Source organism: Carlito syrichta, unplaced genomic scaffold (genome assembly GCF_000164805.1).
Source record: "Carlito syrichta isolate Samal-C Ts95f unplaced genomic scaffold, Tarsius_syrichta-2.0.1 Scaffold305070, whole genome shotgun sequence".
Lineage (NCBI taxonomy): Eukaryota > Metazoa > Chordata > Mammalia > Primates > Tarsiidae > Carlito > Carlito syrichta.
The window spans coordinates 75,211-96,340 of NW_007249166.1; the positions used below are offsets into that span (position 1 = coordinate 75,211).

The 21,130-nt window shown below is 37.4% G+C and overlaps 1 protein-coding gene across 1 annotated transcript in view; it reads right to left on the reverse strand.

The window, feature by feature from the left end:
- The window catches only part of CFAP58 (cilia and flagella associated protein 58), a 100,802-nt gene that overhangs the window by 39,488 nt on the left and 40,184 nt on the right, over positions 1-21,130 (reverse strand). Inside the window, exons 12-17 of the mRNA XM_021713951.1 lie at positions 18,582-18,743; positions 17,785-17,931; positions 11,993-12,133; positions 11,040-11,263; positions 8,479-8,590; positions 6,349-6,453 (exon numbers count right to left, since the gene is read on the reverse strand). Of these exons, the coding sequence (XP_021569626.1) occupies positions 6,349-6,453; positions 8,479-8,590; positions 11,040-11,263; positions 11,993-12,133; positions 17,785-17,931; positions 18,582-18,743 (891 nt within the window). The remainder of the gene's footprint in view (positions 1-6,348; positions 6,454-8,478; positions 8,591-11,039; positions 11,264-11,992; positions 12,134-17,784; positions 17,932-18,581; positions 18,744-21,130) is intronic.

Here is a 21,130-nt window from a genome sequence, read left to right on the forward strand (position 1 = left end):
AGGGTAAGTGTATTTGAACTTGCTACCCCATATTTAAGCACTTGGGAAAAAACAAGTTCAAGCTGCTCTAGCGTTCCTCATGTTTTTAAGTGCCTCTTCCAAGAAGTCAGAGCTTTCTACTCTCATGCTATTATGTCTTATACCCAATATTTGGAATACCATCTTGACCACGATGACGACGACGACGATGATGATGATGATGATGATATCATACTCAGGTAATAGATAGCAGTTACTCAAGGCACATATGCCTGCTTTATCCTGCAGATGCCTTTTTAAAAAACAAATAAAAATAATTAGCCTGAAAGATTCACAAGAGACAAGGAACAAATGGAGCAATAATGAAAAGGAGAGGCCCCCCAGGAGGCACACTTCAGGAATGTTTCTCTTGCTTCCTTGAAGGGGAGAGTAGCTTGGCAGGCAAAAGAAAAGAGGTCATCCCATCCATACCTTAGATTCCAGTTCTTCCCTTCCATGCCTCAAATTCCAATTCTTCCCTTACATTCCTTAGATTCCAATTCTGTCAAAATACAGACTTCCCCATCTTACCACTGAAGTTATAAAATTAGGTTCCAAAACCATTTTCATGTTCATCTCAAGCCAGGGAAGAACTTTGACCATACCCACATGAATCAGCCTGCCTCAGCACACAAAAAAGGATGCTGACAGGTTGCATGTTTAAAGAACCATAAACCCACAGTAAATTCAACACTCATGCAAAGTTAGAAGTCAATAACAAAAATGCAAAGGCCACAGGAAAAGTCATTCCCATAACCTCTCAGAGCTCAAAGACAGAGCTTAAATGACTGTGAAACATAACGTTTTCTGAAGGACCACAGTTTTTCCAACATTTAATCAGCTACTAGACAAATATCTGCGGGTAAGACACTAAAGATGTGATGATCAACAAAACAGACAGGAACTGCCTTTGTGATGCTTATAGTAAAGCAGGAAAGAGTCATTAAACACAAGTGTGATGAGTGGTATAAAGAAATCAAGTTAAGGGAACTTGTCCCAAGACACCTAGCCTAGGAAAAAGGGCTCCCGAGGGAAAAAGCATTTAAGCTAAGATCTAAAGGGTAAGAGTTATGCAGACCAATATCCTGTCCATATTTATTGAGTCCTTACTATGTGCCTGGTACTGTATCAAACATTGAAGGTAGAAAAACGAATTATGAAGTAACTTTTTTCAAAGAGGTCATAGTCTAATGGGGTTGGGGGGCAGGCCACCATCTTATCTGCCGCTTGGAGATGGTGGGGGTCGCTCTATCACCACACACAAATTAAGTAATCATTTGAAAACAATTCAAATACTCGGAAGAATTCAACCAAAAATTTTCATAACTGCAAAATGTTCTGTTGTGAGTGCAGAGAACTTCTCTAATAATTTAATAAAATAGATGAAATTGAGAAACTGTCAAATCCTGTGGAGCACCTGGGGCTTTACCAAGATAACAAGGTTTGTTGTCTGGGGGGTATGCAAGCTGCTAAGGAAATTCACAGCAGGCACAGGGCATTCAAACAAAAGGGCTAAATGAGGAATTGATTTAAAGGGAGTGAGACAGGATATTAAACTTTGGAGGCCTATAAAAACTGCTTGGTGATTAGTAATATTAATTATCATCATAATATGAATAATAACAGTGTTCATGATAACTAACTACTCTGCTAAACTTTTATGGGTACCCATATTATGGATGAGAAAACTAATGATCAGAGCAAAGGGATTTCCGTCTATGACAATATGTCAGGCTAAATAACCCGTAAACTAAAATTCACAAAGCATTAGACATGCTGAGTGGAATAACTCAGCATGAGTTTTAGTTTTAAAAATGGAGTTTGCAATTAGTTTCGTTAAGAGTCAAAATCAAAGGATGGAGTGCATATTAGAGCAGTGAATAGATATATATAATGCAGCTATTCCTTAAGGGGTGATTGGGTCCAGTGACTAGACTTAGTGAAAAAGGGACCTTGGTTTTAATGACCACAAGAGGGCAAAATATAAGGTGCTAGCCCTGTATGAAGTGAGTCATTGGTACTGAGATTCCACTACATAAAATTAGTGATTTTAAAAAGTTATACCTTTGGTGAAAAGATACAATAGGTAGAAATCCACCCACGGGGACAAGAAGACCACAAGGAAACCTAACTATCTCTCCAAGTCTCTGGGTGGCGGGAAAAATGGACTTCTTTGAGAATTTGTATACATGGGTCTTTTGTCACATGAGTTTGGAGTTCTAATACACATTAACCAAGTGATCCAAGAAGCCCCAAGGTGAGACTCTAACACTAAAAAATTATTCTAAGCAAAGGATATCTACTAAGTCACCTGGCAGAAACAAATGAAGGAACATATCCTCAACATGAACCATCTCCAAGTCCCAAAATAAAGTCTTCCTGAAAATGAGTGCACAATCCAAAAATCACAAAACACAAAAGGAAAAATGCACCATGAATGAAAGTCAGCAGTCATAACAAACAACAGGAAAAATCCCAAAGAACTTCACATAATAGAACATTTAGATAGAGACTGTAGAATACATATTAAATTAATTGAAGACATAAAAGAAGAAATAATTGAGAAAAGATCAATAAAGACTAAGCATATATGAAAAAATCTCTAGAAAGTAAAAATAAAATAATTGTAAATAAAATCTTAGTGGATTGACTATTAACAAATAAGCACACTTTAAGAACTGGAGAACAAAATTAAGCTGAGAAAATATAACACAAAGAGTTAGAGAGAATAAAAATGGCAGCCAAATATAGTGACTCAGCATGTAATCCCAGCTATTGAGAAGAATGAAGTGAGAGGATCACCAGAGCTCAGAATTTTGAGGCTTCCATGAGAGATCATGCCATTGCATTTCAGCCTCAGTGACAGAGTGAAATCCTGTCTCTAAAATAATTAAACACAATTTAAAAAAAAGAAAAATGTCAACAAAGTCAGCATACAAAGAAAAAAGAATAAGAAAATCCAACATATATATATTAAGGGTCCCAGGCCAAGTGAATAAAGAGAATAAGAGAAATTATTTGAAGAAAGAGGAATCTTCAGATTCAGGAAATGGACTGTGTTCTAAGCATAGTAAATAAAACTAAATTCACACCAAAATGCATTTTGCTGCTGAACTGTAAAACACAAGAGGCAAAGAGAAGATCTAACACTCAAACAGAAGAAAAGGCAGGTCAACTAAAAAAAGAGCAATAACAATCAGACTTACAGCAGACATCTCAATCACATCACTAGAAGCTAAGACACAAAGGGCCAACATCTTCAAAGTGCAAATAGAAAACAGGATTCTGACTTAATCATTTACAAGTAAGGCCAAACTGAAAACATTTTCAGACAAGCAAAGGAGAGAGTTAACCTTTAAAAAATCTATCACTGAAAAAACTATGAAAGGATGTACTTCAAAAAGAAAGAGATGAACACAGAAGTAAGGAATTGGAAATATGTAAAATAGAAAATGAAAGAACTGGTAAACATATTGGTAAATCTGAATAAACTGACTTCCTAAAACAATAATGGTGATGACTGATGATGGAACAGAAGGGTAACTGTACTTAAAACCTGAATCCTTGTACTGTTTGTAAGAAGAAGAAAAATATTGACCAACTGTAGACTTGTTTAGATTTGATGTCAACTATACATGGTAAATTTTAAGGAAATTCATGATAGAGACAATGGCAGAATTAAGAGAATGTATTTAAGGGAATAAGAGAGAGATAATATTATGTTTGAGCAGTGGTAACTTAAGAAAAAGACCAAAAAAATAGGGAAAAAAAAAGTAGAAATGAGGAAGGGAGAAACTAGTGAAGGGAAAAAAGAGAAAATAAAGAAAACTTAATCCAATAGAAAATAGAAACAGAGACTTTTTTGAGCATTACAAAAGTAAGGGTAAAAATTACAAAATGAGAAGGTAGGAATAAACCTAAAATTATCAATAAACATAAATGCATTAAACATACTAATCAAAAGAAAAATATTTGATTTTTTTATTACAAGAGATTTTTCTAGAATGTAAGGACACCAAAAGTTTAAAAGTATAGAAAAATTGTTTTTTAAAAAATCCAGCTGATAGAGCTATATTTATGCTAGACAAATCTGTAAGAAAAAACATTATTAGGGGAGTTAAAGGAACAATTCAGTCAGAAAGAAATAAAATTGTAATCTTATACTCACATTATGATCATAATCTAAAATGTACTTAAAGCAAAAAAACAGGCAAATCTTTGAACATTTGTTCAGTGATTAGGTAGACAAAAAATTAGGGAAGGTATAGATGTGGACAATACAATGTGTAAGATTGATCAAAGGAACAAATATAGATCCTGAACACTGAACATTTTGAGAGTATATATCGTCTTCAAACACTAGGCATCAGTTATAAAAACTGACCACTTTGCTGATCACAAAGCAAGTCTCAAAAAACTCCAGAGTCTGTATAATAGAGACCACAATACATAAAAGTGAGAAATCAGTAAGTAAAGATAAATACATATATATTTGGAAATTTTAATGCACTTTCACTTATCATTAAACATCATAAAATATCTCCTAATTATTATTAGGTAAAATAGTGAATTTTTTAGACTTACTCTCAAAGGAGAAATCATTCTGAAATAGGATATATTTAGAGCTAAATGAAAATTTCACGTATCAAAACCTATGGGAAGGAACTAAAGAAATTATTTAAATGATATTTTATAATTGTAAATGCTTATATTCAAAGAGGAAACTGAACATTAATGAGCTGAGCATCAATTTTAAGAAGGTAAAAGAACAGAGTAAACCCAAAGTATATAGAAGGAAAAAAATAATAAAGTTAGAGCAGCCCATTAAATATAAAACAAACTTGCAATAGAAAGGTTTGGCAAACAAAAGATTTGATTCTTTCTAAAACTAACAGAGTGATGATAATAAGAGATGAGACAGGGTGGTGAAGTGGTAGAGTGTGGGCTCTGGAGTGACTGCGTGGGCTGAGTTCCAGTCGGACCACTTACCAGCTGCATGGCCTTGGGACTTGTGGCTGTCATCTGTAGAGCCTCAGTTCCAACTCTCCAGCACCATGCACTAATGGGTTATCCTTACAAGACCTCCAAGGTGTGTGCTCTTACTCCCATTATGAAAAATGGGTATTATAATCCCTATTTTACAATATGGAAAAGTTTGGAAAATTTATGAAATTCTCCCTGTGTCACGTGTTGGAATTTCTGACTCCAAAGTCTACCCTACCCTCTCAACCACCATGCTCATTTACAAGATAAGAGGAAAATCCCTGTTGGCCATTCAATGTAATGATGTTCTGGAAGGCTATTTACTACATACCTAACTTTAGGGAAAATATCTCATTTAAGGTAGACTCTAAAACAGAAGGGTCAAATGTGCCTTGCTCACACAAAGAAGGTCCTACCCCAACTAATGGTAACCCAGTGGTTAAGATTATGGGCTTCAGAATGAGAAATAACATAAATAATTGCTAAAATTTATTAGACACTATGTTCCCAAGAAGAATGCTAAGTTCTTTCAATCCTCACAGTATCCATTTTCACAGGTTCCGTTATTGTCCCATAATACAGACTAAGAACTGCAGGTACAGGAAAGTTAAACTCACCCCACTACTGACAGAGGCAGGATTCCAAGTCAGGCTATCTAATACCAGAGATAACATTCTTATACACACTAAACTCCTGGGCCCTGACTTCCTCATCCAGCAATTGGGGATGACAATACCCATGCCCTGAACTGTGAAAAGGAAATGAGACCAGGTAGGTAAAGCCACCAGCACAGCATCTGGCACGCAGGAAGTGATGATGATGGTGAAGAGCAGGATGATGATGGTGACCATAATTGGTACTTGCAAAGACATAGAACTAGTTTCTCCAGAGCAACTCAATGCACAAAATCCTCAGAAAGAAATCTTTCTATTTCACTCACGCAAATTTTCATGGGGACAGATCGTTTGTGCTCCATGCAAAAGCCTATTTGCAAAATCAAAAATCATAGCATTTTGCATTATATGAAGCTTTAAAGAAAAGTATTTAAAAGAACATGACAAATAAAACTGTAGAGAAGTGGAAGGGAAATGCTCACATTACCCATTGCATAAGTCTAGCCTTGAACTTAATTTTCCAGAATTCTTGAAATATCAGTGATCGCAGCATAAAACACCAATTAATCAGGCGGTGTTTGTTCTCTATGTGTGAGTCACTGTTGCCATCTACAGTTAAATATGGGGTGTGCAGCGCTGCCAAATAACTGACTAATTCTAAGAACATAGTCCTGGAGATGGTGGTGCTGAGAAAATATGGCTGTTCAATGAGTACAAAAAATGAAAATGCTACCTGAAGGAGCAGTTCTTTTTCAACCACCTCTTCAGTCTTGCTGATGAGACGTTTCTGCAAGGTGTGGATTTTTTGTATCAGCTCAAAGGCACTGGGATCACTGGCCTGTCCAAGGGAGCAACAACAAGTAGCTGAAATATCAAAGCACCAAGGTCCCCATATGTAATAATTATTGCTTTATTAAAATCTACTGCAACTTGTAGGCTCAATACAGAGAGAATAAGAGCCAAAAACAAACAAAACAAAGATATAACAAATGGGATAGTCATAAATACCTGGCCCCCAAAAAGCAGACTTCAATTCTCCAAATGTCTTACCTAAGACTGTATTTAATTAGTCTATAAATAGAAAGTAAATATGTTTATTCCAACAGTGGGAATAACAATAATGGTAGTTACTATGCATGATATCTGATTATTTGCCACCATCCAGACACTATGCTATGTGCTCTTCATATGATATTATATTTCAGCTACAGGACAGCCCTATGAGACAGTATTAAACTTCTCCTATTACCGACAAGACAACTGAAGCTCAGAGGAGTTGAATCATTTACCCAAACTGAATTCAAGCCCAGAAATGCCTCACTCCAAAGGTTGAAGTTCTTAATTACTAGCTCTGAGGTTTTTCCTACCATCTCCTCTGTTTCCATAGGAATGAGGCAAGGTTCCCCAATTCATTCAGTCTTAGGATTCTCCCTTGGTAACTGTCAACAAGAAGATTCATTGCAGTCTATGAAGGGGAAGGTTTCCAGGATTGCGCCTCTGCTCATTATTGGCAGCAGAACTCAACCATGGCATTTGCCTCTAAGTGGAGTTATCAATCTGAAAAGCCTTTGATGCTCCTTCAATAGCTATCTGTGTACAATTCAAACAAGGCATACAGTTATAAATTGATAAGACTTTAAGCCAAGACTTCACTTTCAACTGTACTGACATTTTGAATTAATGTAACAGCTAAATATTTTCAGCTGCCTCCCAGTCTCTATTTTCTAATTTTTTAAATGGAAATTGATGTGGAATTGGAAACTTTAAAGATCTGCATAAAAACACATGGAATAAACTAATGCAACAATAAATGAATTTAAAATCTTCAGCTTCACTTCCCCAGACATATCCATATTGCTGTTGCATTAGTAAAGTATGCTACTCTTGGCATTTGAAGAGGAATAAATGAAGGTCCAAAATAGGGGGAAAAGAGAGAGAGAGAGAGATTTCATTGACTCTGTCTTTGCTTAAGAAATACTAAGCAGTGCCAGCTGATACCCATATATTGGGGCCTAGATTTGGTATACATTCACTTGACAAGACAAAATGTTGTTAAAATTCAGGCCTTGTGTTTACACAACAATTTATAACGCATTAAAAATAAAAATAAAAATAAAAAACCTACTTGGCTGATTTTCTACCTCGTCCTGCTTTTTCTTATATCACATACTTATACCTCTCAACATGAGTATGAGATATTTAGTGGAAGCCTCTTTTGGCACCCACATTGCTAGGTTCAACTAAAGGAGATGGTTGTCTTTTTCTTAAATAAGAAGAGTTTGTTATTTTTCGTGCTGGTGGTAATGTCTATCAGGAAGTCATTAAACAAAATATGAAGTTGGTTATCTTCAGTCAGTGGAACTCCAGCTGTGTCCCCAGATCCTAAGAGAAAAGATGTGGTCAACACAATGCTAGTCTTTCAAAAAGAGGACTAGTTCACAAAACCATATTTTCTGTAAGAAAAAGAGGGATGCAAAGAACAGTCGAAAGACGATGAAGATGCTGCTGACCAATACAGTTAAAAGTCAATAACATTCCAAGACTAACAGGCAGCTGTAAGATATCTGGTTGACCAAAACTACCTAAAAACTAAAAATAAATGCCAAATGGTGAAACCAGTTCACAGCTTTCACTGGGCCTTCTTTAGGCAGAAAGGATTTTGTCCAAGAATTTTTAAACAAATCCCAAATGCACCATCTGGTTCTGGAACAACTCAATTTACATCTGATCTAGCCTTACACTTTAGGTGACAATTTGCATAGCATTAAATAAAACCTCACTTCTCATTGTGCTTTAGGTTAGAAGCTTCGTGTGGGATAGATGAAGGGATTTGGGATGGGAAGAATGCTCTGCCAGATGTTACCTCGAGCTTCCTCCATCTGTGCACGTTCATGGGGTTCTCCAGTTCCTCCTCCAGAGCGCGGCATCTTGTCCTCTCCTTCAAGAATTCTCTTTGCATGTGAAAAAACTCCTGTCTGAAAAGGGCAAACTTTATTTTGCAATAGATTATTCCATTTGAATATCCTACTTTTCAGTGGTTATATCCACACTATTTACACTATAAAAATTGGAATTAGGGAGACTTTTGTGAACACTGTGACCAGCCTCCTAAATCTGGGCAAGACATAGACAGTATTAATTCTTGCAGAGCTCAAAAATTGCCTTAGTGTTTAAGAATAAATAAATAAATAAAGTATCAGGGCTTCAGAGTCACGATTCAAAATACTCAAGAAATTTAGAAAAAGAAAACAAGAAATTTAGAAGTATATGAAAGGAACAACGGATGGAGAGGTGAATTATGAGCATTTCAATAAACTGGTAAATGTTTCCCAATGTCTGTGTAGTAGCAGAAGTGAATAGGCTACATTCTACACACAGGACTCCTGATTGCAATATACCTGACATTAATTAGGGCAGTGCAGTGCATCTCCACCCCCACTACGCACTGCATCCCTTTGCCTGATCCCAATCCCCAAAGGCATTCTGCTTTAGTGGTCTAGCTTGGGTCCTGGGCTTCGTAGGTTTTTTAGCCTTGCTGGAAATTCCCATGTGCAGCCCAGATTAAGAAGCACCAAGTTAGGAGTTGTGACGATATTTTTTCCCAAGTTCTACAACTACACAGATGGCTGGAAAAGTCCTGAAGAACTAGCTCTGGCTCAAGCACACCACTAAAATCTGTAGGAATCTCTGGTTAATTGGTAGAATGCGACAGTCATCCTCAGTATCCTGTGAGCTGGCTGTCACCCTGTTGAACAAGAAGCTTTGTTGGGAGGCAGAGAAGAGGCAAGCACTTGTATTGACATGGGCAATAAGGATATTATTATCTGTCTTCGTCTGCTGCGAGTGTGCAGATTACTAATACTAAGTCATCTCTTTTACTTAATTGCTTCATTTAAACCAATAATACAACTTCCCCTCATTAGCAAGACAAACCATTAGAATTAACTGCATGATGTTCACTCAACAGGGCGCTCAGAACAAGCTGCTTAGAATTAAAAGCATATTTTTAACACTTCGATTTTCTAGAGTGTCATCAGAAGAGGAGGGCAAAAATATTAGCGACTATATTTGATGGTCTACTTTGTACTAGACTTTGTGGTAGGCACATTAAATCTGTTCCCATGTTTAATTGTGACTACAAGTTCAAAGCAGAGAAGTTCAGTGATTTGCCCAAGGTTACACAGCTTGTATGTGGCAAGGCTGAGATTGGAATTCATGCCTGCTTGCCTCCAGATTTTATTCAGTTGCCTTCCCACTGAAAAGAAAAATGAAATATATTAACAACAAACTAGCTATATTGACTACGAATGGATAAAATTTGGTCCTTTGTGTATGTAATAAAAACAACTCATGGCTGACAAGTTTAGTGATGGTCTTGGACACCATTCAATAGCTACTTAGAATGAACACATTTGTCTCCCAAACGTCAGCAGTGGTGTCTCTGGGTAGTAAAGTTATGAGTGATTTTCTAATCCATTTTTAATATTTTCTCTGCATTTCTCACATTTTCTACAACGAATTTGTACTGTTTTCATCATGTGAAATACAAGCAACTCTAAAAAAAAGAATCGATCCATCCTTGATAGTGACAACCTCACTATTCCTGAATATATTCATTGCATCTAAATATCAAAACTATTTTCTAATCCAATTAATTTGAGAAGCAGGGCAAACTCTGCCTTATCCCAAGGTGGTCAAGGATATTGTTCATCTACAAGTCTGTGGGGAAGAAGAATAGATACTGAGAAAATATCAGAACTCTTATTTGGTTTCCTGCAATTGCCCATATAAAACATGGTGATGTTTTCCCAAAGGGAAAGTAGATCTTGTGTAATGTAAGATTTAAAGAAAGAAGAAGGCGCACTAAGCTAAAGTGAAAGTTACAGAAGATAAATCAAGAGTGAGATAAAAAATTTGGCTGCCTTCTAAGGAAACGGAGATTTCAAGTAGTGATAAAATTAAATTTTCCACCTCTTTTCATCCTGTATATAATTCCAAGAAAAAGATGTGCAAATGTTATCAGGATTAAATTTCAATATTGATGCTCCATCTCTTGCATACTGCCTTATTAAAGAAATTCAAAAGAGTTCATTGGGGAAAATGTTTCTGAATTGTAACTAATTTGTGTTTGTGATTTGACTTAAAATTTATTTTTTAAAATCCAGAATAAAATGTGTTTAAAAAACCTTTTTGCACTCACCCATACTCCCCCGAAAGGAAGCTTGCTTGTTTTTGTGACATAGCACAGGCACAAAGTAAATGTTATGAAACTGTTCTTCTCATTATTCACTAATTATCTCATTACATATACTTCATTTTTTTACAACTCAATACAGACCTTCAATGATCAATAAGCAAAAACACAATGTCATTTCAGGAGCTCCCCAGACCACTATGCCCCTAGCCCTGAGGTTCTCCTATTACCTGAGTTCTTCAATATTAGCCACACTCCTGGCAAGAATCCCCTTTTCCCGGCGAAGCTTCTTGATCTCCAGTTTGAGGATTCTCATGTCCTCCACCCTCTGGTTGTACTGACTTTCGCCTTTGTTCAGCACCGACTGTTGTATCTTAATCTTTTCGTAGAGCAAAGCTAACTCGTCATTGCGCCGAACAAGCTGAGACCCCAGGATATCTCTCTCACTGATGACCTAGAAAGGGAGGAAAGGGCATGGCCACAGGGAACAAAAAGTCTTACTTTTCATTATGGCAGCAACATTCACTCAGTCAATGAGTACTGACTTTTGAATGCCCACACGTGCTGGGCACCACGCTGTGCACTGGAAATAGCTGGCTACACAATCAACACTGAACACCCTACCCCTAGAGTTTTCAAAGACACCATACAACAAAATCCATAATAATAATTATAGTCCAATAATCTAATAATAATCTTTGACATATGGGTGTGTCATTTTGTTTATTTCTCAACCCATTATATTTCTAAATGTTTAAATCTGAATGACTTTATGATGGGCTTGCTCTTGCCAAGGTCCACCACTTCTTGCACTGGCCAACTTCTCTCTGCCAGATCCCTAAGAATACTTAAGTTTCTAGCCCTCAAATTATGCATTTGAGCTTCTGTCTCCCAAATCTTGCAATTATGAATTACAATCATATTGCAAGCTTCCTGAGGACAGGAACCTTATTGCCTTGTTGGCCAATGTGTCCCCAGTGCCTAGAGGAGTGGAAAGTACTTGTAAATATGAGTTGAATAAAGGAATGAATATTTCAAAATTAATCAACATAAGATAGGCCTCTGCTGCTGTGCTTCCAACAGGGATAGGAGAACTTAGAGAGAAATGAGGATTCCTGACAGGTGGGAAAAAACATTTGTGTCTGCTGATGAGGTGTGCAAGTCTGACTAGAAGGTGTTCTACCTGGTTTAATTCCTTCTTCTGCCTCAACCTTTCCCCGTCAGCCTCAGCAATGATTCGCAGGAGTTTTCTCTCTTCAGCTTCTTGCTTTTCAATGAAGTGTTTGGTCTCCAGGGCTTGTTGTCTCAGTTTCTGCAGCTCAGCCTGACAAGGAGTGGAAGATAGAGACAAATTTCATTCCATTACAGCACAAACCAGGACCACAGGGCCCAGATTTAGATGTATAGTTGTGCTTCTTACTCTTTCTCTGATGTTTCATTTACCACAGTTTGATTACTTTCACAAACAAAACAAGCTTATAACACAGATACACACACACACACACACACACACACACACACACACACACAAGCTTATAAAGAAATAACCATGCCCATTACAGTGATCATGCATAGTCTATGAGTTGTGCTCTTGAGGGATTTCTATCATTTTTCTATCTATGTGTAGCAGGGGCCTCATTGGTATTCAGCAGCATGTCATCTCTTACCAGCTAAACAATGGGAGAATTCACAAAGAGGAGTGCAGAGAAGGATGTGGAGGCAGGAGAGGACAGGAGAGGCCTCCATATGCACCAGCTTCTAACACCACCAGCACATTAACTGCAAAGGCAAAGCCCATTGCAAGCAAAAGTTAAGTTAGTCAAATATAACAACTAAGTGTCTCTCTTGTAAAACATCCTGATGGAGTAGAAGGGATGTTATGGTATAAAAAGATAGATGCTACTCCTACAACACTTCCAATCCAGATGAGAGAATAAGATCGACAAATATTAATAAGTTCGGGCAATAATTTTTCAAAATCTTTAGCATTATGTAGACAGTGAATTGATATTACAGGTCAAAGGAAAAGTTAACACTGAGCTGGAGTAATCAGGAACACTTTCTCAGAGAGCTCAGGCCTGAATCTTACCCTTGAACGTAAATGAAAATCATAGGAATTATGAGGAAAAAGTGCTATGGACTGGTATACTTCAAAAGAAAAATTTATCCCATCAAAGTATACATTCACTTCTATTTCACAAGTATGTACCATATCCCAGGTATTTGTATAGCTACTCTTATCTCCAATAAATGCAATTACAAAGACAAAAGCAAATAACTTGCCCAAGGTCACAGAGCTAGTAAGCAGAGCTGAGTTTCCAACCCAGATCTTTCAATTCCAAAGCCTATGTGCTCCTTCTTGTGCCCCCATCCAATAGTCCCAAATCAAATACAGAAGATGAGCAAAATCTGAGGGATTCACCATCCATTGAAGGTGATAAATATAGCCAACAACAATATGATAACGCTATCTATCTGTGTGAAATGAATATGGGAGTACACACGAAGGAGTTTCTATTTCTGCTGGGGTTCAGAGAGGAACAAATCAGGTCCTTAGCAGTTGACATATATTGCCAAAATGGAGGGCTCTGTGTTGGGAGGAGGGGACATGCAGCAGTCAGGCCTGTGTGAACAAAGGCATGTAAACTACAAAGGACCTGATGTGTTCCCCAGACAGTAAAGCATCCACTGTGGCTGAAGTAAAGAGTCAGGTAGGAAACAGGTGGAGGCAAGGCTGGCAAACAGCTGAGCCAGTCTGGGAAAGGTCTTGTGTGCCATCCACTGTATAGAGTGTGCAATGGGGAGCCACAGAGTTACCTATGTTAAAGGAAAGTAGAATATGTCTTTGAGAGGCTCCATCCCAGCTGGGATAAAAGATATCACACACTAGGTCAGCACAAGAAGAAACAAATGAGGAGGAGGACTTCTGCTTTTACCCATGCCAGGAATCACAAGGGAGGTGACAAGATGATACTAAGGTTTCAACTTGCCAGTGACTTGCAGGTTGGCAAATGACAGTAAAGGAGTAATATTTTTTTTTCTTCAAGTGAGCACTGGGACTCTCACTCCCTACCCACCCAGAAAGGTCACCAAGGTGTTTTTTTAAATCTCATACTTGCAAGTGCCTATGAACCAATCCATCTTTAGTCAAGGTCTGCCTCCAATCCATGAAGACCAAGAATCATTAATTCCACTCCTCAGACTTATCCAAACAGTAGAAGATACCATGTACCTAATAATGAATGTGAAATGTCACAAACTAAATGTAACAAGTTACTGTAAAACCAAGGGTTTATTTTATGATATTTTGTTTGTTCATTCACAAAATATGTTTTGGTCTAAAAAACTCATTGAGAAAAGATCTCATCTAGTATTCACCACTTGGGGGGATTGCCTGTTAGAAAGGAAAGAAAAAAAATCAGTTTTTCTGTTCCTACAATTATTTGAAGTAACAGCAAAGACAGCAATAAAATACCTGTTTAGCTCATGCTTTCTTTAATAAAACTTTTATTTTCCCAGATGTGCAACATTCACTACCCTGTTCTTAAGTGCCAAGAGCTGATTAGAATCCATCAGGAGAACAAAATGAAACCCCTGTTATATTAAAATGCAATCAATGGTGTGTAAAAGTATCTGTCTGAAATGTAAAGCCATCCGTGCATTTGGCAATGCTAGGTATTTTTTTCATGATATATCAAAATTCTGAGTAGTCTCCTTATGTCATAAATTTATGGACTGTAAATAAGATGTGGCATTAGACATTGGCAGCGAATGTTAACATCAACAAAATACCTTGGGTCTAATGCATTTAGCAGTTATAAATCTGAGCTGTCTCACCCAGGAAGGCTGATAATGACTGCTATGCACCCAAAAACTCATTAAGAATTGTCCTAGGTGGAATCTGGGGCTTCTGCACCTATGCAAGTGTTACTGGTGGTGTGAAGTTGTAATTAGATGGACTAACACACCCTTTACTCACTGCTTCCAAAATTATATAATTTTGCAATAGGTATTTATGGACTATATATAATCTAACTTGGCTATGGACATAAGTCATATCCAAAAGCCATATTTGTGGGAGTCTCTTTCATTCATCCAGAATCCTGACATTCACTGGGTTTCATAGAAACCATCTGTTTAAATCTAGCAAAACAAATAGAACCACCTGAAATTTTCTGGCTATGGGAATAATTATTCACCATGAATCAAAGTACTGTCAAATAGATATGGGATGATTGGAAAGTGATGAGACAGAATCAGAGGATTGTTAGGACTGGAAGGCAGATACTCCAAACGAAATGGCTCCTTCAGTGCTGATGAAACAAGACCCAGACAGAATGGGCAGATGAACACAGATGCAACAACATCTGCAGAGGACTATTGACATTCTGTCATAACCATAATGTGCTGACAGTGTCTAGAATCCTGAAGCATCAGTAGAGCCTGGTAGCAACTGAAAAACCAAAAGGAAGAGGGAAAGACAAGAATATTCTATTGAGGGGGATGCATGAGAATGGGGATGATCTACAAAAGACAGCTGTTTGTCTATCAGCTTAGAAAGGTAGTAAATTGGGTTGTCCTGTCAAGGACATCTCATGGTCTACAAAGCAGGCTAGGGTTTGCACCCCCCCATCCCCAGGAGGGATTATGTACCCACCTAGCTTTCTACAACTCACAATAATAAGATAAATGTCTCTTGGAGCAAAGCTACAAGAAAATATGCCCTTTCCCTTAAGGTTTTGGTTGGCAAACTTTAGATCCAGGGACCTGTGTAAAATGTGATTCAAATTCCAAGACTAAAAAAGTCAAGAGGCTAAAACTTAACATTTGATATGTCATATTTTTCTAAAGAATGTCGAACAGGCTTAATGATAGGCCAAAATCATCCCATTGGAGCACCATTGCAAGTCACCCTTGGATAACCTCAAATAATAAATCAGGCAGGCATCTTCCTCTGTTCCTCATTCCTGCCTTAATGGGAAATGCTGGGAGAAAGGGCATCCTAGTTCCACAGTAAGTCCAAAGCAGTCATCTTTCTATAATCAATGACCCAGAGCCATTCAGACCTGGGATTTGCTATTTGGAGCAGACTCTACAGAGCAGAAGCCTTTTAATCATCCTCATGTCCACCAGTTGCCAACTATGCTGACCCAGGACCAAATCACATGACCATATGGCCCTTTATTTTATTTTGTTTTGATGCTTCTTTGCAGCTGTATGTGTAGATGCCTGATGGCAGAAGGTATATGTGGAACAAATATTAACTAAAGTCAAACTCTGAGGAATTAGGAATAAATGATCTTTTGTATAAGACATTTATTCTAAACCAGGATTTTGTAGAAGACAGTTAGTTCTACCTTGGACCCCATCATGGGGTAATAATTAATCTTTTGAATAGAGCATTACTTGGGAATGAAAGAAATGAGAACAAATGCCATCCTCCAAAGGGAAAGAGATCAAGCACCAAATGGATTATACTGAGCCTTGATAACACGGTCCTTGAGGCTCATGGGTGAAGCAATGTTTACAGTAAGATTCTTCTGATTAGTATTAGTAATAAACTCCCATCTCACTACAGGTGTGAAATAGACTGTTTTCTATAAATCTCTACTTTCAAACAAGAGGAATAAAGGTAAAGATGCAGGATATTTTCAAATTGTAGAAAATATTTGTATTTTTTTTATATATATAATAACTTTAATGTAGAATTTTCTATTCTTTTTCTATCATAAACTGGAGTGGGGGAGATGAAAGTCTCAGACAGATAAATATATCAGTTACAATATCTTTTTTGTAAAGGTACTTTTGTTACAATTTAATCTTTCTCAAACCAAATGTGCCAAGGTTAATTTAATGTAGTAGTTCTATTTCCATGAAAACCTATCACTAAGTTGACAAAACTCATTATTAAATTGAGAGTGTATATTTCAATCTATGGCATCTTAGAATCAAGGAAATATGGTATTACACCTGCCCAAAACTAGACACACATTTTTTAAGATAGGGACTATCTTTGAAAACTAATATGTGCAGAAACCAGTCTCGAATTTGTTGTCAACAGTTTCTGCAAATGGCTCACAAGCATCCATGAGTATTCTGCACAGACATTTTCAAAACAAAAGTGTCATTATTCTTTTAGAAGTTCCTTTTTAACCCTCTGGTCAATGGATTAGAAGGAAAATCTATTGTATTGGACAGATAAAGAAAAATGCATAAGATTTTGTGATAGGTACAGTAAAGCATATCTAGTTAGAGGATTTGAAATGGCATAATTATTTGGTATATATTCTTGGAAAGAGTTTTTATGTTAGTAGACATAGACTGAGCCAAATTAGTAGATTTAAGAGGATATGTCTTAGTAAGATTTTTGAAGACAGAAGTGATCGTTAAAGGAGCAGCTGCAAAGTTCTTAGGCCCACAGAGGTAAAGTGAAGTGTGAACCCAGTCTAGGGCAAATCAAGTGACGATAGAGCTCTGACACCCAGTTGATGAGATGGCAGGCAGAAAAGTCATGTGCACATGAAGTAAACAACTGTTGGGAGTTAGAAGGACAAAGCATCACATTATACAAGGCCAGGAAGAGTTTGGGAAGGCTCAGTGCGAGTGCAATGGCTAGACTTGGCTGTGAATGCAGAGGGGTCATAGCAAGCCTGCAAGCTCAAGGACTTCTTAGGCACTGCTGAACTATTAGGTTCTCTTCCACAGATGTAGGATAGCCTGATGTAGGATAATAGTATATGTGCATCTGTGCTGTTCCTCTCTTCACCTTCCCCACTGAAGCTGGGAGTTCACCTGTAAGGGAACACTAACCTAGAGATGGTAGAACGCATACCCTTTGTGGCTTGGCTTGGGTAACTAGCAACTGTGAACACAGGCAACCTTTATTGTTCTCCCTGCCCATTGCTGCCTCCAGTTACAGTGGAGGCTGCCTCAAATGCGACTATTGATCCATCACTTGTATTATAAGGTCAGTACCTTCAAAGTTTCCTTTTCCTTTTCTATTCGCTGCTGTTCTAGATGGAGCTTCACAAGTGCTGACTCTTTGGCAGAGATTTCTTCTTTCAGCTGATCTACCTGATGGGTCATAATCTTTAACTTTCTCTTCATTTCTGTTATTTCATCCTAACAAAATGAAAGGAGCAATGTTTGAAAGTGAATTAAGTAGACATCATTGTCTCTATGGAAGTTCAATACATATTTAAGAGCTTTTATGGAAATCTCTCTCAAAACTATGGTCTCTTGACCAAGTACAACTGGGCAATTTGCTTTTCTGTTGTGCCCATCAACCACAGAGTACCTTATAGCATTAGTTCTCAATATAATCTCATGAGATTTATATGACATTATGAACATGCCACACCCACACACACACACACACACACACACACACACACACAAGTCTTCATTTTCCAAAAGGAATTGGAAGCACGACAAACACTATAACCAAAAGATTTTTAAGCAAAGTTCTGGAATTAAAAGGCAATGTACTGCTGCACTCTGAGTCACAGTAGCTATTAACAGTTTTAAAAACAGGATAGAGGGAAATGACAATTCCACATAGTAGTTAAAAATAGGACCATATTCTCCACATCCTATTAGGTTGTGTCATTTCCATTTCAAACAACCTAATGCTTCTGCATAAATTGATCTTCTTTTTCAAGCAAATTACATGAGATTTCTTTTTTGATCTATTTAAATTCTGCCATTAGGATAATAGAAACTGTTTTAACCCCAGAGTAGAGAGGAATAAAAATGTAAACACATATATTTACCTGAGCCTCAACCAGATTTTTGCTGTACAGATTCCTGTCTGACCTCACAGCTTCATATAGGTTCTGTTGCTGTTTCAGTTTAGTCTCTGATTCAGCTATTTTTTTCCTGTAGTCAAAAATCTGCATTTCACGGACTTTTATGTCTTCCATGTTCGTGAGAACCTGGAGGAGAAAGAAGTATATGAATGTGGTTAGATAGCCCATCTGTGCTTAGAGGTTCGGGACAAATGGAGTTTTTTACCTAAGGATAACTGATAAAGATACCAACAATCAGAAAATCTGACTGTGGCTATAATCACTGCAGTACAACACAGAAATTCACCCCAGCTGATTAGGGGCAAACATACATTTTATCTACGCCAGAGTTCTGCTCAAGTATAAAGGCTTAACACAGTTATTTTGTGATCACAAGAAAGAAAAAAGAAGAAGAAATTCTTTCAGTTCTGGAAAACTCTCCTGACCAACCCACCCACCAAAAAAGAAAAAAAGAAAAGCCACAAGCTGAAACAGGGATTAACACAAAACACTAAGAAAGATAAGAGATAACTTAGCTGTTTGGCTGTACTGGTGCTTTATAAAGTTAACCATGAGACAGAATAGTGACTTTTGAACTTTGATAGCAATCATAACACTGCCTTGTCAATGTCCAAACCACTCCATCAGGGGAACTCAAAGGACTTCATAAAAATGCATTCTATTATACATGAAATACTTCCAGGAAAGAAGGTATGCAAGAATGGCGGCCTCCTTTCTGCAAGTATGAAAAACCAAGGCCTGAAATTCCACCATGAGCCAATATTCTCCATGAACAATCCACACAGTAGAACAAAAGTAATCATGACTATCAGTTATAATGTTGACAGAACATTGTCCATTTTTTGAAGGACAACTTCTTTTAAAAGTCCATAAGAAGAAAAATCAAATCTAGGAAAATATATTAAATCAGTGTAAGTAACTGCTGGAACGCATAAGGAGAAAGTTCTTAAGAAAATTGTACTGCATTTTCATAGAGTTCCCTTAATAAGTGATTACAATAGAAGGATTTAGATAGAACAATGAGACAGAGCATGGAAGAAAGGAGACATGGCCATGGAAGGTTTTTCTGAGAAAGTGACATTTTACCTAGAATCTAATGATGGAAAAGGACCTCTTAGATCTTTGTCATCCAATATTCAACATAACTCACATGTGGGCTAATTGTGGGCAACATGTTCCCAAATTATAGCACTTATAAGAATCCTTTTTTTTTTTTTTTTACTTGTGCAATTACTATTCCAGAAAATACACTCTGAAAATATGCCCTGTTCTATTGTTTTCCCATCAGAGTTAAAGATGACTATTGCTTAAAATGTTTATCCTTTATATCTTTAAATAAGCACCTCTCAATCTTTTCTTATAGATACTTAAGAAGGAATGGGATTAAATTTTGGTAAATGCCTTTAACATATATAATTTTGTACTTTTTTTCTTTTTGACTCAATTGATTTGATATTCTTGCTAATAAATTTTTTTCCTTTTACAATATTCTAGCCGGGCTCAGTGGCTCAACCTGTAATCCCACGTTTTGGGAGGCCGAGGTGAGTGAATTGCCTGAGCCCGCGGATTCGAGACCCACGTGGGCAACTTGGTGAGACCTCATCTCTACAATAAATTTTAAAAAATTAGCCAGGCGTGGTATCACGCGCCTGTAGTTCCAGCTACTTGGAAGGCTGAGGCGGCAGGATCGCTGGAGCCCAGCAGGTCGAGGCTGCAGTGACCGGGAGCAGCCACTGCACTCCAGTCTGGGCGACTGAGTGAGACCCCAACTCAAAAAAAAAAATTATAATTTATTTATGCATAGTTTCATGTGCAATAATTTCAAATAAATACATAAATGTGAAGTATACATTTATTTTCTTTTCCTTATTTACGTGAACTTTCTCCCTTTAACCTACATCTGCCCATCATATACATATAACGCTAACTAAGTTAACAATCTAGCAGGTTTCCTTCTGTTTCATATTTTTCTTTGAATTCTGCAAATTCTATTCAGGTCTACAAACATAATAATCATACCTAATATTCATCACGTAATTTCTATGTTCCTGGCATTTTACCTGTATTAACTCCTTCAATAGCCTCGAAAATCTTGTAAGATGTGTATTATTACTACCTCAATTTTACAAAGAAGGAAACTGAGATCAAAAGAAGTACTATTCATAAATTTATCCAACTAGTAAATAGATACAGAGATTTGTTTTCCTTTGTTTTTGGTTGACTTTTAAGGTTTTGTTTTCATTTTTTGTTGGGAGCCAGCCATGGAGGCCCACTGAGCGTTAGGGGTCAGGGAGGGCCGTGGACCCCGAGACCACTAGGACGTGTTCGGGAGCTGTAAACCCCATTTTCCTCCCCCTTTTGCTATGCAGCACAAACAACCTAAAGGGACTCTGTTGGCCTAAGCTGAAGGCTCTGTGACTGTGACAGGCATAGCTCACTCTAGAAACCCATTATTCCTGTTTCCCATAAACTGTGGTTTCGGCTTAGGTATTAGATATAATTCAAATTCAGGT